This window comes from Carlito syrichta, unplaced genomic scaffold, assembly GCF_000164805.1.
Source record: "Carlito syrichta isolate Samal-C Ts95f unplaced genomic scaffold, Tarsius_syrichta-2.0.1 Scaffold305253, whole genome shotgun sequence".
Lineage (NCBI taxonomy): Eukaryota > Metazoa > Chordata > Mammalia > Primates > Tarsiidae > Carlito > Carlito syrichta.
The window spans coordinates 544,148-559,209 of NW_007249349.1; the positions used below are offsets into that span (position 1 = coordinate 544,148).

General features: G+C 44.9%; 1 protein-coding gene across 1 annotated transcript in view; it reads left to right on the forward strand.

Annotated features, from left to right (window-relative positions):
* THSD4 (thrombospondin type 1 domain containing 4) overlaps nt 1-15,062 on the forward strand; it is a 215,628-nt gene that overhangs the window by 173,442 nt on the left and 27,124 nt on the right. Inside the window, exons 3-5 of the mRNA XM_008061449.1 lie at nt 3,463-3,638; nt 6,588-6,684; nt 13,286-13,561. Coding sequence (XP_008059640.1) covers nt 3,463-3,638; nt 6,588-6,684; nt 13,286-13,561 — 549 coding nt within the window. The remainder of the gene's footprint in view (nt 1-3,462; nt 3,639-6,587; nt 6,685-13,285; nt 13,562-15,062) is intronic.

Here is a 15,062-nt window from a genome sequence, read left to right on the forward strand (position 1 = left end):
CATCACCTGGAGGACAAGGCCACTGGTGATTGGAGACTTTTTCCCAAAAGAGCAACAGAAAAGCCCTTGAAGGACTGAGTCAGAGTTGATCTGTCTAATGTGCATTCTGAAAATACTGTTCTCGCTGAAAAGGAGAAAAACCAGAAGATCAATTATAAAATGTTTTTTTATTAGTCCAGATGAGATCCCATGGATTAAGGCAGTGGGCATGAAGAGAGGCAGATAGGTTCAAGGAGTATGGAGGTTAAATAAGTTTGACGATGGATTAGATATGGGGGCTAAGGAAGAGAGGTGTCTGGGATGGCTCCTGGGATTTTATTAGTACCATTTACTGAGATACAAAACACTGAAAGAGGCTGGGAAGGGTTCAATCTTAGACAGGACATCCAAGTAAAGCTGATAAGTAGGCAATTAAACAAAAGTCTAAGGCCAGAGGCAAAGTCTGGGCTGGAAACATTAATGTGGAAGTCATTGGCATACAGTAATTGAAGTCAAGGGTATAGATGAAGTTGCTCATAAAATACAGTTCCAGAGCCAGTCAGCTCTTAATCTTTAAGGAACTCTAACATTTAGTGGCCGAGTAGAGAAAGACGAGACTGAAAAGAAAACAGAAATGGACAGCTCAAAAGCAGGAGAAAGCAAGCTGAGTGTGGTGTCCCAGAAGTCAATGGGAGAGGCTGTCAAACAGGATGGAATAGGCCAGGTGTGGTGGCTCACACCTATAATCCCAGCACTTTGAGAGGCCAAAGGCAGGAGTATTGTTTGAGTTCAGGAATTCAAAACCAGCCTGGGCAATATAGTGAGACCTCGTCTCTACAAAAACTTTAAAAATTAGCTGAGTATAGCAGCATTCACCTGTAGTCCCAGCTACTTGGGAGGCTGAGGCAAAAGAATCGCCTGAGCCCAGGAGGTTGAGGCCGAGATGAGCTGTGATAAACAGAATGAAACCCGATTCAAACAAAAAAAAACAATAGAATGGAATAGTTTTGCATGCCACTGAGACTGAGCAACATGGAGGTCTTGACAACACCAACTTAGATTTCCTCAGTGGAATGATGGAGACAGGAGCCAGACTGGAGATCGTTGAGGAATTAGAGGGACATGAAGAAATGGAGACACCAGATGGACCACTCTCAAGTGTGTTTCTTGGTAAAGAGTAGTCCCAAACCTATCCTTCTTCAATTTCCACCCATACCCTTCTTTGTCACTCAGTAAGCTAGATTGATTTTATAACTCAGTAGTCTGAGTTCCACAGCTGTGCTGTCCAGTAACCATGGCAACCAGCCAGCCGGGAATGGAGTCTGCAGGGGGAGGCCACCTCGTGTTTGGAGACTCTTTTGTCTGTTTGTGGAACGTCTGACTCTGCAGGCCTGGCCTCTGTGAAGGCCCATTGTGGAAACGCTGCCGAAAATGGGTTGAAGAAAAAGAGTTTCTATATTTTAATGATCCCTTCTGAAAAGTGTAAGGATAAATTGGGTTTGGGATTTGCAAAGTGAAACCGCGTCAAGTTGAGTTGATCACTGTTGAAGCTGACTTATGGGTACTTGGGGTATATTATGAGGGGGACGCAAAATAACCTGGAGTCATCCTTTTAGAGAGCGGGCCCCTTGTAGTGGTCTAAGTGTTCTAGGAACCCATCGGCATCTGTGGACCAGCAAGCATTGTTGTGAGAGGCTGCGTTCAGCTTCAGTGAATTTTTTGTGGAGATTCTTTCAACATGTTTTCCCATTTCATGAAGGGTGATTTATGAGCACACCTGCCTGCACTGCACTAAGGGTTCAGCAGTTTTTAACCAAAAACAATATGACCCCTGTGCCCTACCCTCCGTTTTCATCCAATCTCACCCCAAGGGACTTTTTTGTTGTTGTTGTTGTTTCCCTGGATGAAAAAAGTTCTCAAAGAAAAACGGTTTGCCATTGTGGAAGAGGTGAAACAAAACTTGGCAGAAGCACTAAAAAGTATCAAAATGGACAGGTTCAAAAATGGTTTTGAGCATTGAAAAAAGCATCTCTTATAGGTGTATGGCATCAGAGAGTCCTTTGAAGGTGACTGAAGTTTAAACATGTAAGAGTAAATACACAATTTTTTATAAATAAATTCCAGGTTTTGGGGGAGTCATCCTTGTATATTATTCTCATTACTTTTGTTTATATGTCAATGTTTTCACAATAAATTAGAAAAAGTTAGATTTAGAAACTCTGTAAAGAGAAAATACAAAGAGCCAGTGACCATCACAGGCCCACTGTGTAAGAAGCACTTGAAACAGGAACTTCTTTAAATCCAACCTGCCATTAGCTTGTGGGTTTCAAGGTACAAAACAGCTGAAGAAACTCTACCTGCAGATCTAACACCTGCTCATTCTATTCTGTTCTATTCATTCTAACACCTTGTTCCTTGCCTTTCTTCTGTGTTCTTATCTTCCTGCTGAGTGCAGGCCACAAGTCACAGGTCTGTCACCTATGGTCCTCATGAACTTGAACAAGTTCCCTCACAACTCTGAACCACTCTCTGAGAAAACAAGGATCATGACATCGGCTCAGCAATGTGTGAGGATTCAATTTAATGGTGTACACAGGAGTATCTAGCTCAGTCCACCCCTCAAACGTCCACAGGAGTCAGGAAGAAGTAAACGAAGCTGACCAGGCAGAGAAGTAAATCATGTGACCCGCTTGGTCTGGGTTTACCTTTGCCACTTTTAGTAGACAAACAAGTAGAATGATAAGAAAATGCTGTAAGAACATGAACAGTGCAAACATGACAAATAGGAGAAATCATGGGTAACACAACGAGATGTAGCCTAAGTGGTGGAAAGCAACAGGGAGTGGTGGGGATTGAGTCAAACTGAAGCATGTAGGCCCCATCTAAAAGGAACAGTCTTCCTCAGCTCCGGTTGACTGCTGCCATGAGGGAATGTGGAGCCAATGCTAACATGTCTTCCGGGTTTACAAGAGAAACTAGAACTCTAAATTTTTTATGTGAAATCTTTCAATTCTTAAATTTGGGCTCAATTATTAAAAAAAAAACAAAAAACACAGCAGAAGCCAAACTAATCCCATCTCTGGGCCAAAATCAGCTCATGGGCTGCCAGTAAGCAACCTCTTACCTGGATAGTGGTATAAAATAAAAATGAGTTTCCCTTCCCCCCCTCCTTTTTCTCTTCCTCCTCTAATTTTCTCCTTTCGCTCCCATTGTCTGCATCTTTTTCCCCTGACCGCCCCCCGCCCTCACTTCTATACTAAGTCCAAGTGATAGAAGGGATTGAAGTGGGTAGAAAGTGATTAAACCCAAGAGGATGTGACCTAGACACCAAATGGTGCCCACCCAGGGCATAGCTCAATGCCTGGCCCCTAGCAGATCCTACAAAATCTTGACACATAAAGAAGCTGGCAACTGAGGGAATTGGTTCTGCCTCTTTTGCTCATCCTGGACTTACCCGAGGAACTGTCTCATTTTTCTCAACAGCCTTACGAAGCCGTTCCGGCCGCTCCATCATCAATGGGAACTGGGCAATTGACCGTCCAGGAAAATATGAGGGCGGAGGGACCATGTTCACCTACAAGCGTCCAAATGAGATCTCGAGCACCGCTGGAGAGTCCTTTTTGGCCGAAGGTCCCACAAACGAGATCTTGGATGTCTATGTGAGTCTCTGAACTATTCTCTGGATTTGGTACCATTGTGTCGTGTTGCTTCTGAGAGACACACAACACATGAGCAACAAATCACTGCCTGTGCTCAGTATATTTCTTCAAGAGGATTTTACCGAGGTTCCCCCGAAATGCTTGGCGTTCCTCGTAGCCATTCACCTCTGAATGCACCTCGCTTGTAGAAACCTTCCACTCTACCAGATGCTTATTACCCTCTGAGTTTATTGACCCAGTAAAAACCCATTTTACTTGCTGAACCAAATCAGAGGCAAAACATATCCTTTATTTCATGAGCACTGGGGCTCTCCTCCAGGCTCTTGCCTTATAATGCTAATTTGGCGTGTTTGCTTTTATGGCAAAAGAAAGCAAACGCCCTAAAGCAAGGCGGAACCTCTCATGGCTCCCAACCCTCTTCAAACTCTGTTCAAGCAAACGAAGAAAGGAGAGCTTGATTGAGGATTCCAGACGAAACAATAAATCTTGGAGTAACACTATGGAGGTTTACTAGAAGTTCCCTGCTTCAGAAGACAGAACTTTAATTTACTTCACATGAAACTAAAATAGTAAGCTGCCCAAGAATTTACAAAGGTCCTTATTTTTAAAGGAAGCCACTAGATTCCAGCCTTCTTAAAAGATCAGGAAATAAAGGGTAGCAAGAAATAAAAGCTTGAAATAACATTTGGATACAAAGAATGAGCTCACCCACAACTATATATACTCTCACTGTCCCCAACGCCATGCTAGTCTACCTGTTTACTTTGTCAGAGAAATTTAGGAATAGTATTACTTGTGTTGTTGTTACTTCTGTACCTAGACAGTTCTGTGTCCATTCCTCTTAGGACAAGTGGACTCAAAATTACAAAGAAAGTCTTGTTATAGTTAATTTTGGATTTTTTTTAGACTGTCCGGTTGGTTGGTTAACTCTGGGTAGATTTCGAATGGCATCAGAGGTAAAAGCTCAGGTTGTGAAAAGTCGACTGTGGGTGGTCTACAAGTAGAAGCCAACAATAATTTCATAAACGGGATACGGTTTGCACTGGCAGAATGTTCACGCAAAGAGGCACGGGAGACGGAGAGAGGATTTCCAGCCACAGACCGAGCAACTGATTGTGTGAAAAGGGAAATGAGGGGTTTGGGGTGGACAGCAGAAACCTGAGGTCACGCAGCTGTGTCCCCTTGGCAGTCCTGTGCTTACTGCCATATATTCCCAACACCGATGGTTTGGGATGGGTTCCTGGGTACGACAATCTCCATCATTCCCGTGTCTGCCTCCCTTTGGGTGATTTCTAGAATGAAGAACCATTTCACAAGTAGGGAGAGGGTAGGAGACTATGGCATAAGTGGGAAGAAGAGACCCAGGTCCCACCCATGCAGGAGTGACTCAGAAATGCTTGTAGCTAGGAAGGACTTCTGAAATGGGCTGTGAGTCCAACCTCCTCCTCTAATGAAGAAATCAGAAGCCAAGGGGGTTAAGGGACTTGAGCTAGGTTACCCAGTGGGTCAACAGGAGAGCCACTTTATAAAGCAGGAAAGACAGAAATGTCAAAGCATGACCATGTGTCCTTGCTTGGCTCATGTCTGCACTGTAGATTCTTATTCTGCCATTGCGTTTAGCCTGCCACCCTGCTCCCCACTAGGAAAGCCACAGACAGGAAGCACTTTGATTCTCCAACAGAGAGGAAGTAATTCTGCTGGGCCATGCTTGTGTGTGTTGTGTTTTCGTCCCAGTGTTCACCTGCTGACTTCCACAGCCCTCTGCAGCTTCCTGTTTGCTATTCTGTTTTGAGAGAATATGACCCAGAAAGATTCCCGGCCTATACCTGTATTCTTGACCCCTTCTCGTTGTGGTTCTTGAGCTTTCCATGAATGAAAGGGATCTATGGAGCCAACCCAAGGGGGGAGGACTGGGCAGACCTGTAAAAGGCCTCACCTGTGAGGCAGAGGACTTTAAGGAAAGGTTCTGCCAAGGCAATCTGGTCCTGCTGGAGTGACTCTGTCTCGCCACCTAGTGTCCAAACAGGCTCTCTTGCATTGTAAGCGTATTGATCTATTTTGGACATTTCAAGAGCCCTGGGCAAAATCTCAGTCATGGTACAGGATGGTTGGGAGCCACAGAAAGGTTCCATCTCTCTGTTTGGAATGTATAACATCTTGACTCTTAGCCTAGTGTTCTTCTGACCTGCTCAGTGACTTAGTTCTTCAATCTTCAAAAGTAAATGATGAAAAGCCATCTGGAAATACCTTTGTTTAATCTGTCACAGGTCGATGAAAGGACAGAGCCCAAAATAGTGTTTCTCTGGTCACCTTGAGCAGATCTCATCATGTACTAGAGTCAATGCTGCATACCCAGCAATAATAATTAACTTAAAAACAACCAGTTTTCCAGTCCCTAGATGAGCTTCATTCTACTTGGTCACGGACATTAAGGTGAACATCTCATCCTTGTCCCAAGAATTTGTCTTCCAGCTACTGGCCCAGCCCTTCTTATCTGTGTGACTGACCAACCCCCATCAATCCAGTCATCAGAGATACGAGGACACAGAACTTCACCAGAGAGCCAGCTCTCTTTGTAATCTCACCCAAGAATGCTTACCAGCCACCCTAAAAAAAAGCCTCAGAAGCCTTCAGTCCTGAACAATTGGGGCCGGCATTTCCTGTAAACCTCTGGTCCCTTTTCCACTCTTGGGGAAATGGATCCACTCTTTCTCTGATCTACTTTCTAATTAAGCTCCCTTTTTCCTAATCTACCTTCTGTGCATTTCTTTGCGTACCCATGGCACCAACTCAGCACACCGACCTGACAGTTCATGAGTGTTACCAGATGTAAATTAGCCCAATCATTTATCAGTAGAACCATTTATGCTCACGGAGCCCCAAGCCATCAGGAGAAGGGGTGTGGGGTGTGTGTGCCCAGTGCAGTAACATTGACTTTTGTGTTGTCAGATGATACACCAGCAGCCTAACCCAGGAGTCCATTATGAATACGTTATCATGGGAACCAACGCCATCAGCCCACAGGTGCCACCTCATAGGAGACCAGGTAAGACCTCTGTTTAACTGCCACTTATGCTCACGGTCATTGCCTTTTAAACTCTCTCTCTCTCTCTCTCTCTCTCTCTCTCTCTCTCTCTCTCTCCCCCCCTCTCCCCCTCTCTCTCACTCCCTCTCTCTCTCCTTATGCATATACTCTCTATCTCTCAGTCAATATAGAGAAAACCCATGGACATATATTTCACAGTATGTGGCCTTGATATGAAAGCAGCCACTCCATTTGAGCCTTCGCACATGAGACTGTTCCATTCATTCGATTCAACCATGCAGACAGCATCCTGGGTCTACCTTCCCAGTTCAACATCTTGAAAGACCTTTAGATTAGCTTTCTATTGCAGCTCTAGCAAATGACCTCGAATGTAGTGGTTTAACACACATATGTACTGTCTTACAGTTCTGGAGGTTAGTTGTCGGCAATGGATTTCATGGACCAAAATCAAGGTGTCAGCAGGGCTACGCTGCCTCCAGAGGCTCTTGGTTGAGAAAACCCATTTCCTTGTCTTTTTCAGCTTCTGGAGGCTGCCTGTATCCCTTGATTCCTTTCTCCACCTTCAAAACCAGCAGGATGGCACCTCCAAATCTTCCTCTGATTCTGGCCCTCTTCCCTTACCAAGTCAATCTCACCCTCATCCTCCTTTGTCTTTCCTTCATAAGGATGCTTGATAGTACACTATGGCGGGGGACACCTAAATAATCCAGGATAATCTCCCCATCTCAAAATGTTTGATTTAATCACATCTGCAGAATTCTTTTTGCTACACAAGGTAAGACACTCACAGGTTCCAGGGATTAGGACGTGTACATCTTGGGGCCATTATCATCTCTCTACCATACGCCTTTTTTCTTTGTCCACTTTTGCTGCTGCTGCTTCTTCTTCTTTCTTTCTTTTTTTTTTTTTTTGGAATTGTAGTCTCACTCTGTCACCCAGGCTGGAGTGCAGTGACACACTCACAGCTACTGCAGCCTTGACCTGCTGAGTTCAGGCAATCCTTCTGCCTCAGCCTTCAAAGTAGCTGAAACTGCAGGCATGCATCACCACACCTGGATAATTTTTTAGTTTATTGTAGAGACAAGGTCTTGCCATGTTGCCCAGGCTGGTCTCAAATGCCTAGGCTCAGTCATTCCTCTCACCTCTGTCTCCCAAAGTGCAGGGATGACAGGCATAAGCCACCGCCCCTGGCCTCCCTTTTGCTTCTGTTAACAATATTTTGACCAATAAGAAAAAAATGATGAGTTCAATGACAATCCATGCTGGGTCTTCCCAGTGGGCTCTGTTTAGACAGAGCATACAGCTTTCCACTCAGTTGGCACTGGGGCTGGGACAGCCCTCTGGCTTTGCAGATATCTCTCCACCAATTGACGACGGAGCCCCTGCCCAAATGCAGATAGTTTTTTCCTTCTTTAGAATAGGAAGGTGTGTGGACCCATTAATTATAATAATAGCTCACGTGCACCAAGGCCTTGCTGTATGCCACACACCATGCTGAGCACTTTGCAGAAATCAACTCTTTGAACTCTCACAACAGTGAGAAGTACTCAAAGGAAGGTACTATTATTAGCCTCAAGAGTAAGGAAATGGGCCAGAAGAACTGGATCACACTTGTAATCCCAGCACTTTGGGAGGCTAAGGCAAGAGGATTGCTTTGAGCCCAGGAGTTTGAGATCAGCCTAGGCAGCATAGCAAGACCTCATCTCTACACAACATAAAAAAATTTAGCCAGGTGTGGTAGTGCATGCTTATAGTCCCAGCTATTCATAGGTGACTGAGGCAGGAGGATTACCTTAGCATAGCAGGTTGAAGCTGCAGTGGACTGCATTGTACTCCAGCCTGGGTGACAATATGAGACCTCAACTCAAAAAAAAAAAAAAAACCAAAAAGAGTAAAGAATGGAAGCTTAGGGAGATTAAGTTACTTGTCCAGGTCCCACACATGGGTAGTGATCCCCAGCTGGCCTATGTGACCAGACTCTGTGCTTATTATACAGCCTCAAGACTGCCTGGTCCAATGTCTATCCTAGAAAGTAAGAGGACAGATGCCAGGTCTGACCTATCCATCCTCTTCTGGTCTATGGATGGGATAACTAGGTTATCTGATGGCCACACATTGGGGAGGACTACCTAGCAGCCTGGAAACAACAGCCTGGGCATCCCAGACATGGAGTGGGTACGTTGTCCAAACTCCAAGTCAGCACTCTCAGGCCAACAAAATTTGTATGCCCTCTCCAGAAACAATGCACACTCAGAGAAACCAAGTGTAGATGGCAAATTATTCAGATTTCTGGAGTCTGTTGCTGACTTAGGGGACAATTGGAGGGACCATTTAAAGATAGAGAGGATAGAGATGATTGCTAACAGAGTTGATGGGCCTCAGCTCACAAGTAGCATGAGGGTTCCAGGATCAGCTGCCCGGGACAAGGGAGGCCAGGAAGGGTCAGCTGGAAAAAGTTGGTATGGGAAGGGCATCATAAACCCAGCTTCCTTCTTCATGGCAATAGAGTCCGGAGGCCTGGAGTTTGAATCCCTTTCTGCCATCTTTCTTACTGTGCACCCTCAGGCAAGTCAATAACTTCTCTGAACACATTCCCAGTCTATAAAATAAAGAAAAAAACTTGGTTGGTCATGATGGTTCACGCCTGTAATTCCAGCTCTTTGGGAGGCTGAGGCAGGAGAATAGCTTGAGCCCATGAGTTTGAGACCAGCCTAGGCAACAGAGCAAGACCGTTTCTCTACCAAAAGTAAATAAATAAATCAGAAGAATAAGCCAGGCATGTGTGGCAGCCCATGCCTGTAATCCCAGTGACTCATGAGGCTGAGGTAGAAGGATCACCTGAGCCTAGGTGGTCAAGGCTGCAGTGAGCTGTGATCATGCCCCTGCACGCCAGCCTGGGCTACAGAGTGAGACCCTGACTACATGTAGAAAAGGCAACTACATTCTAAAGTGGTTTTGTGAGGAAAGGGTATGGAGGAAGATTAAATAAATTAGGTGTCCATCCTAGTGTATGCCCAGCACATACAAGGTACCAAAAGGTGAAAAAATGTTTTTGTCTGATAACATCTTGGACATTCTCATTTATACCAACAAGCCTTGCCTCAATTGTGTTGGTCTAATTTGGATATAATATTTTAAACCATAGTGTCATAATTAGCCAACTAAGTAAGAAAGAACTGGTAATAGGAAGGAGAAAACCCTAATAGTTAGTGTCCTAAAGTAACTCTAGAATGTGCCTCCTCATTTTATATTAAAATGATACATGAATATTAAAATATTCAATTAGAATAGAAATATGCAAAGCCAAAAGCAACTGCCCCATCACTGCCAACACTTGGAGGCAACCAAGATGTTCTTCAGGAGGTGAAAGGATAAACCGTGGTACATCCAGATAGGGGAATATCAATTAGATCTAAAAAGAAATGAGCCATCAAGTCACAAAGAGACATGGAGGGACCTTAAATGTATGTTGCCAAGTGAAAGAAACCAATCTGAAAAAAAGGCTATATAGTGCTCGATTCCAACTATATGACATTCTGAAAAAGTCAGAGCTGTGGAGACAGGAGAAAGACCCATGGTTGCCAGGGACTGGAGGGAGGGAGAGAGGAATGGGTGGAGCACAGAGGATTGTAAGCCTGCTGTGTATGATCTTGTAATCGCGGTGACGTGTCATTATGCATGTGGACAACCCAGAGGAGGCGCAAAACTGAGTGTGAGCCCTTCCGTACACTATGGACTCTAGGTGATTATCATGTGTCCATGTAATGACATCAGTTGTGACACACGTACTAGCCCTCTGGTGTGGGATGTTGGTCGTGGGAGACCCTGTGTCTGTGTGGTGGCAGGAGGTGTATGGGAACTCCATAATTTCCACTCCGTTTTGCTATGAACCTAAAACTGCTCGGGAAAAAATATATATAATCTATTTTTAAAAAAAAAAAGCATCCCCCAGCCCTATGCTCTTCCCAGAGGAGATCTCTCTTAACAGTTTGGTGTGATTCTGCCTTGTCCTTTTTCTGTGCATATGCAAACATGTCTGCAGCCCATTTTAATCTCTGTCTAAGATCCCAAGTGTACAAGGAATATTTCATACCATTATTTTCTATTGTTTAATCTAAATTCAACCTCAGCTTAAACCTTATTTGAAACTAGTGCTGATTCCACCACAATCAGCATGGGAACCACACACACATGCATGTGCTTCAGGTGTGGGTAGAGATCTGGATCTTGGGTCTGAGTGGTCACCACCCTCTGGTGTCTCCATACCAAATCCACTAGGTGCTTCCAGGGGCAGCCTCCTGCAACCTTCAGGCTAGGGCTCTGCTCCTCCCAACCTGCACTGGGGAACATAGGATGCTGGGTGAGGCTGACAGTCAGGCCCCCAAACTCATCCCAGGTGGTCTTCTCCTGGGAGGCTGCCCAGTGCACCCTAGGGCCCATGGTGCTCAGAAAACCCAAGACATCCTGCCTCTCTTCCACCTTGAAAAAGTCTCTCAATCTCTCTCTCTCTCTCTCTCTTCCTGTCTCTCTCTCTCTGTGTGTGTGTGTGTCTTTCTCTCTCTCTCTCTCTTTCTCTTTTTCTCCCTTTCTCTCCCTCTCTCTCTATCCCCTCTCTCTTTCTTTTCCTCTCTCTTTCTCCCTCCTTCTCTCTGTTTGTCTTTCTTTGTGCCTCTCCTCTCTCCCTCTCTCCCGCTCCCTCTCCCTTCCCCTCCCCTCTCTCTTTCTTTCTCTCTCTTCCTCTCTTTCATTTTCTCTTGCTCTTTTTCTCTGTGTCTCTCCTCTCTCTCTCCCCTTCTCTCTCCCCCTCCCTCCCACCTCCTCCTCTTCCTCTTCCTCCTCCTCTCTCTCTCTCTCTCAAAATGCACTCTCCACTGTTCCCTGCTCCTCCCTCTGGGCTGGCCCTCAGGAACATCCACTTTACCCTTACTGAGAGCCTAGGTTTGCCCTTTAGGAAGGGAGAGCCATGGACTTTAAGTAGCTTGCACTTTCCATGCTCCAGAAAAAGGAAGCAGGAACATCCAAGGACTCAGCTTCTCTTTCAGACTGGAGGAGGAAGAGGAGAAACAAAGATAGAAAACCAAACACAAGTTAATATTCCTAAGAGGGGCCTGCCACATCTGTATGTGTGTTAAGCTTTTATCTTTCATCAAACAACATACAGTGTCGTGTCTCCATGTCAGAACATATATTTGCTACTTTCTTTTTAAAAATCACACAATATCCCATTTCATAGTTGTAGTATAATATTTTTAACCAGTACCCCTGTTCTACTGTTTGGCTGTTTCAAATAATACTTTATTAATCATAGTTGTAAGTACAGCTTTATGTAAAAGAATGGAAGTCCAGTTGCAGTGACTCATGCCTGTAATCCCAGCCCTTTGGGAGGACAAGGAAGAAGGATCACTTGAGACCAAGATTTTGAGACCAGCCTGGGCAACATAGTAAGACCCATCTCTACAAAAAAACTTTAAAAATTACCCAAGCATGGTGGTCTGTGCCTATAGTCCCAGCTACTTGGGAGGCTGAGGTGGGAGGATCACTCGAGTCCAGGAGTTCAGGTTCAAGACTGCAGTGAGCTATGCTCACACCTCTGCACTCTAGCCTGGGTGACAGAGTGGAACCCTGTATCAAATATATGTGTGGGGCAACCCCTTTGGGTCTCCTCCCACTGTGGGAGCTTTTCTATCCTCTCAATAAATCCTGCTTTCTCAACAACAAAAGTGTGTGTGTGTGTGTGTGTGTGTGTGTGTGTGTGTGTGTGTGTGTGTGAAATGCAAATGTCCTAGAAGCAGATCACTAGATCAAAGGGTATTTGCATTTAAAATTCAAATAGACGGTGTCAAATTACCCTCCAAGATTGTGCATCTCTTTGCAGGCTCATCCACTGTGAATGGAAGTGTGTTTCCTGCACCTTCAGCAGGCGTCTAGGGATTTCAGGGCTTCCAAACTTTCCCATCTCTATCATTGGGTAAATAGAGGGAATGTGTTTATCTCTCTATATGTATTTCTTTAATTATGAGTGAAGCTGAGTATGTTTGTGTGACTTTTGATTGTTTCTTTTTTTTGGAGTCAGAGTCTTACACTGTCACCCACACTGCAGTGCAGTGGTTGTGGCTCACTACAGCCTCGACCTCCTGGGCTCAGGCAATCTTCCTGCCTCAGCCTCCCAAGTAGCTGGGACTACAAGCCTGTGCCACCATGTCTGGCTAATTTTTTATTTTATTTTTATTTATTTATTTTTATATAGAGACAAGGTTTCACTATGTTGCCCAGGCAGGTCTCAAACTCCTGGGCTCAAGTAATCCTCTTACTTCAGCTTCCCAAAGTGCTAGGATTACAGACATGAGCCACCATGCCCAGCCTATTTCTTTTTATTTAGATTGTCTGTGTGGCCTTTGACTACTTCTCCTACTGAGATGCTCATCTTTTTCATATTGATTTTTAATATTGTTTTGAATATTAGGAAAATGAATATCTGCTTATTTAAATAGAATGCACCTATGTGCTATGAATTAGAAATGACCTGATGTTATGTAATTTCTAATGCCGAAGCAATTTCCTCTTCACAATTCAGTGTCCAAACTGATCTTGCCTCACCTAGGAGAGTCCTTCAACGGCCAGCTGGTCACAGAAAGCAGGAGCCAAGAGGAGGCAGAAGAGAAGGAAGGGACCAAGGAGAAGACCGACTTGCATGGCGAGGCGCCTGACATCTTCGCCTCGGAGACAGCACGGACCTTCTCCGTCAGGCATCCAGACAGGTTTTCTCCCCGTCAGCCAGACAACTTCGTGCCACCAGCACCGCAGCCCCCACGGCGAAGCCGGGATCATAACTGGAAGCAGCTTGGGATGACAGAATGTTCAACGACCTGCGGGAAAGGTGAGCCTGGTCCCGGGAACGCGAGGGTCCCTGTGGACTCCAAGCAAAGAATGCATGGTCAGCCCAAGGGATGTGGCAAATCCTCACTTCCATGTGTCCATCTGTGAAATAGCTCTACGGTGTGACGTACTGTGTTGGAGTCTCCAGGACCTCCCTCAGGCGGTCAAGATTCAAGAAGGGCCTATAAGACTTAGAAAAACTATTGTACTCATGGTTACAATGTATCACAGTAAAAGGTTACACAGGTTAGCATTCACAAAGAGAAAGGCACACGAGCAAAATTCAGGAAAAACCCGGCGCCAGCTTCCAAGTGTCGCGCAGAGTTGTACTTAATTCTCCCAACAGTGATGTGTGACATCACATGCCAAGTTTTGTTAATTGGAGACACTCCCTCAAGCTTTGATGTCTAAGGCTTTTACTGGGGTCAGTCGCATAGGTGTGCAGCTCCTACATGACTGACAGTAATCACTCAATCTTTACCACCCCAGAAGTCAAGCCAATGTAGCATGGCTCCAGACCTTAGGCACAGAAAAACACTGATCAGGCAGAATATTTCAAGAGCTCAGAGGTTGTCTCCTAGGAGCTGATCAAGGGTCAGTCCTGAAAACAGGCCTTTCTTTGGAATGTGCAGGGTTTGAGCAACCCAGGCCAGCCGAGTTAATCCTTCCTGAAGACATATGGTCATTAATCATCACATAATACACTCACATACTTGAAGATCTAAAAGTTGATTTACAAGTCAAGATTGTGGAAAGCTGACACAAATGCCAGTTGAAACACATTCCCAAATCTAAGGATAGCAGAAAAAGTATCCTTCTGGGGCTTGGAGTATTAGTTGACTTTTACCCTAACCAATATTCACAACTCCCATACTCTCCCAATAAAATCTTAAACCTGGATTCATTTATCATCCTAAGCAAACCAGCTAGGACCACTGAGACAAACCTGTTACCTGACAATGTCGGGTTTATTGACCCCTAGCAGTGAGGGAGACCACACACCAGAAGCAAGGGTCTCCAAACAAAACCAAAACACACATATACGTAGGATTTGGGAGAAGGATGGAGTTTAGGTGAAATTAAATAAAGCAGGGTTTTGATAGGCTCAAAGCAAGGCATGACTGTGTTAAAGGGATCACATCAGGACTGTAAGGTGGACCCAGGGTCCCGTTTCCTTGAAAACTCCAAAGATAGATGTGGAATATGGTATCCAGAAACCCCTTACCTGACATCCCACACCTGGGTTGGAAATTGATGCCTCTTCTGCTTTAAGGTGACTTACATCCTCACTGCAAGGATACATGAACTGTGTGGTTGTCATTTCCTCCATATAGACAGTAATCACCTCCTGTTTGTAGTAAAGGCCTATTTGATTCCCGGAAACAGCTATTCTTTGAGGGGAGGTTGCCATGGAAACAGAAAGGCTGTATTCCCCAGGATTCTCTGCTAACTGGGAGACTGTGTGGTACTCCAGAGCATTGCTTTGGGGATTTTTCTTTTTT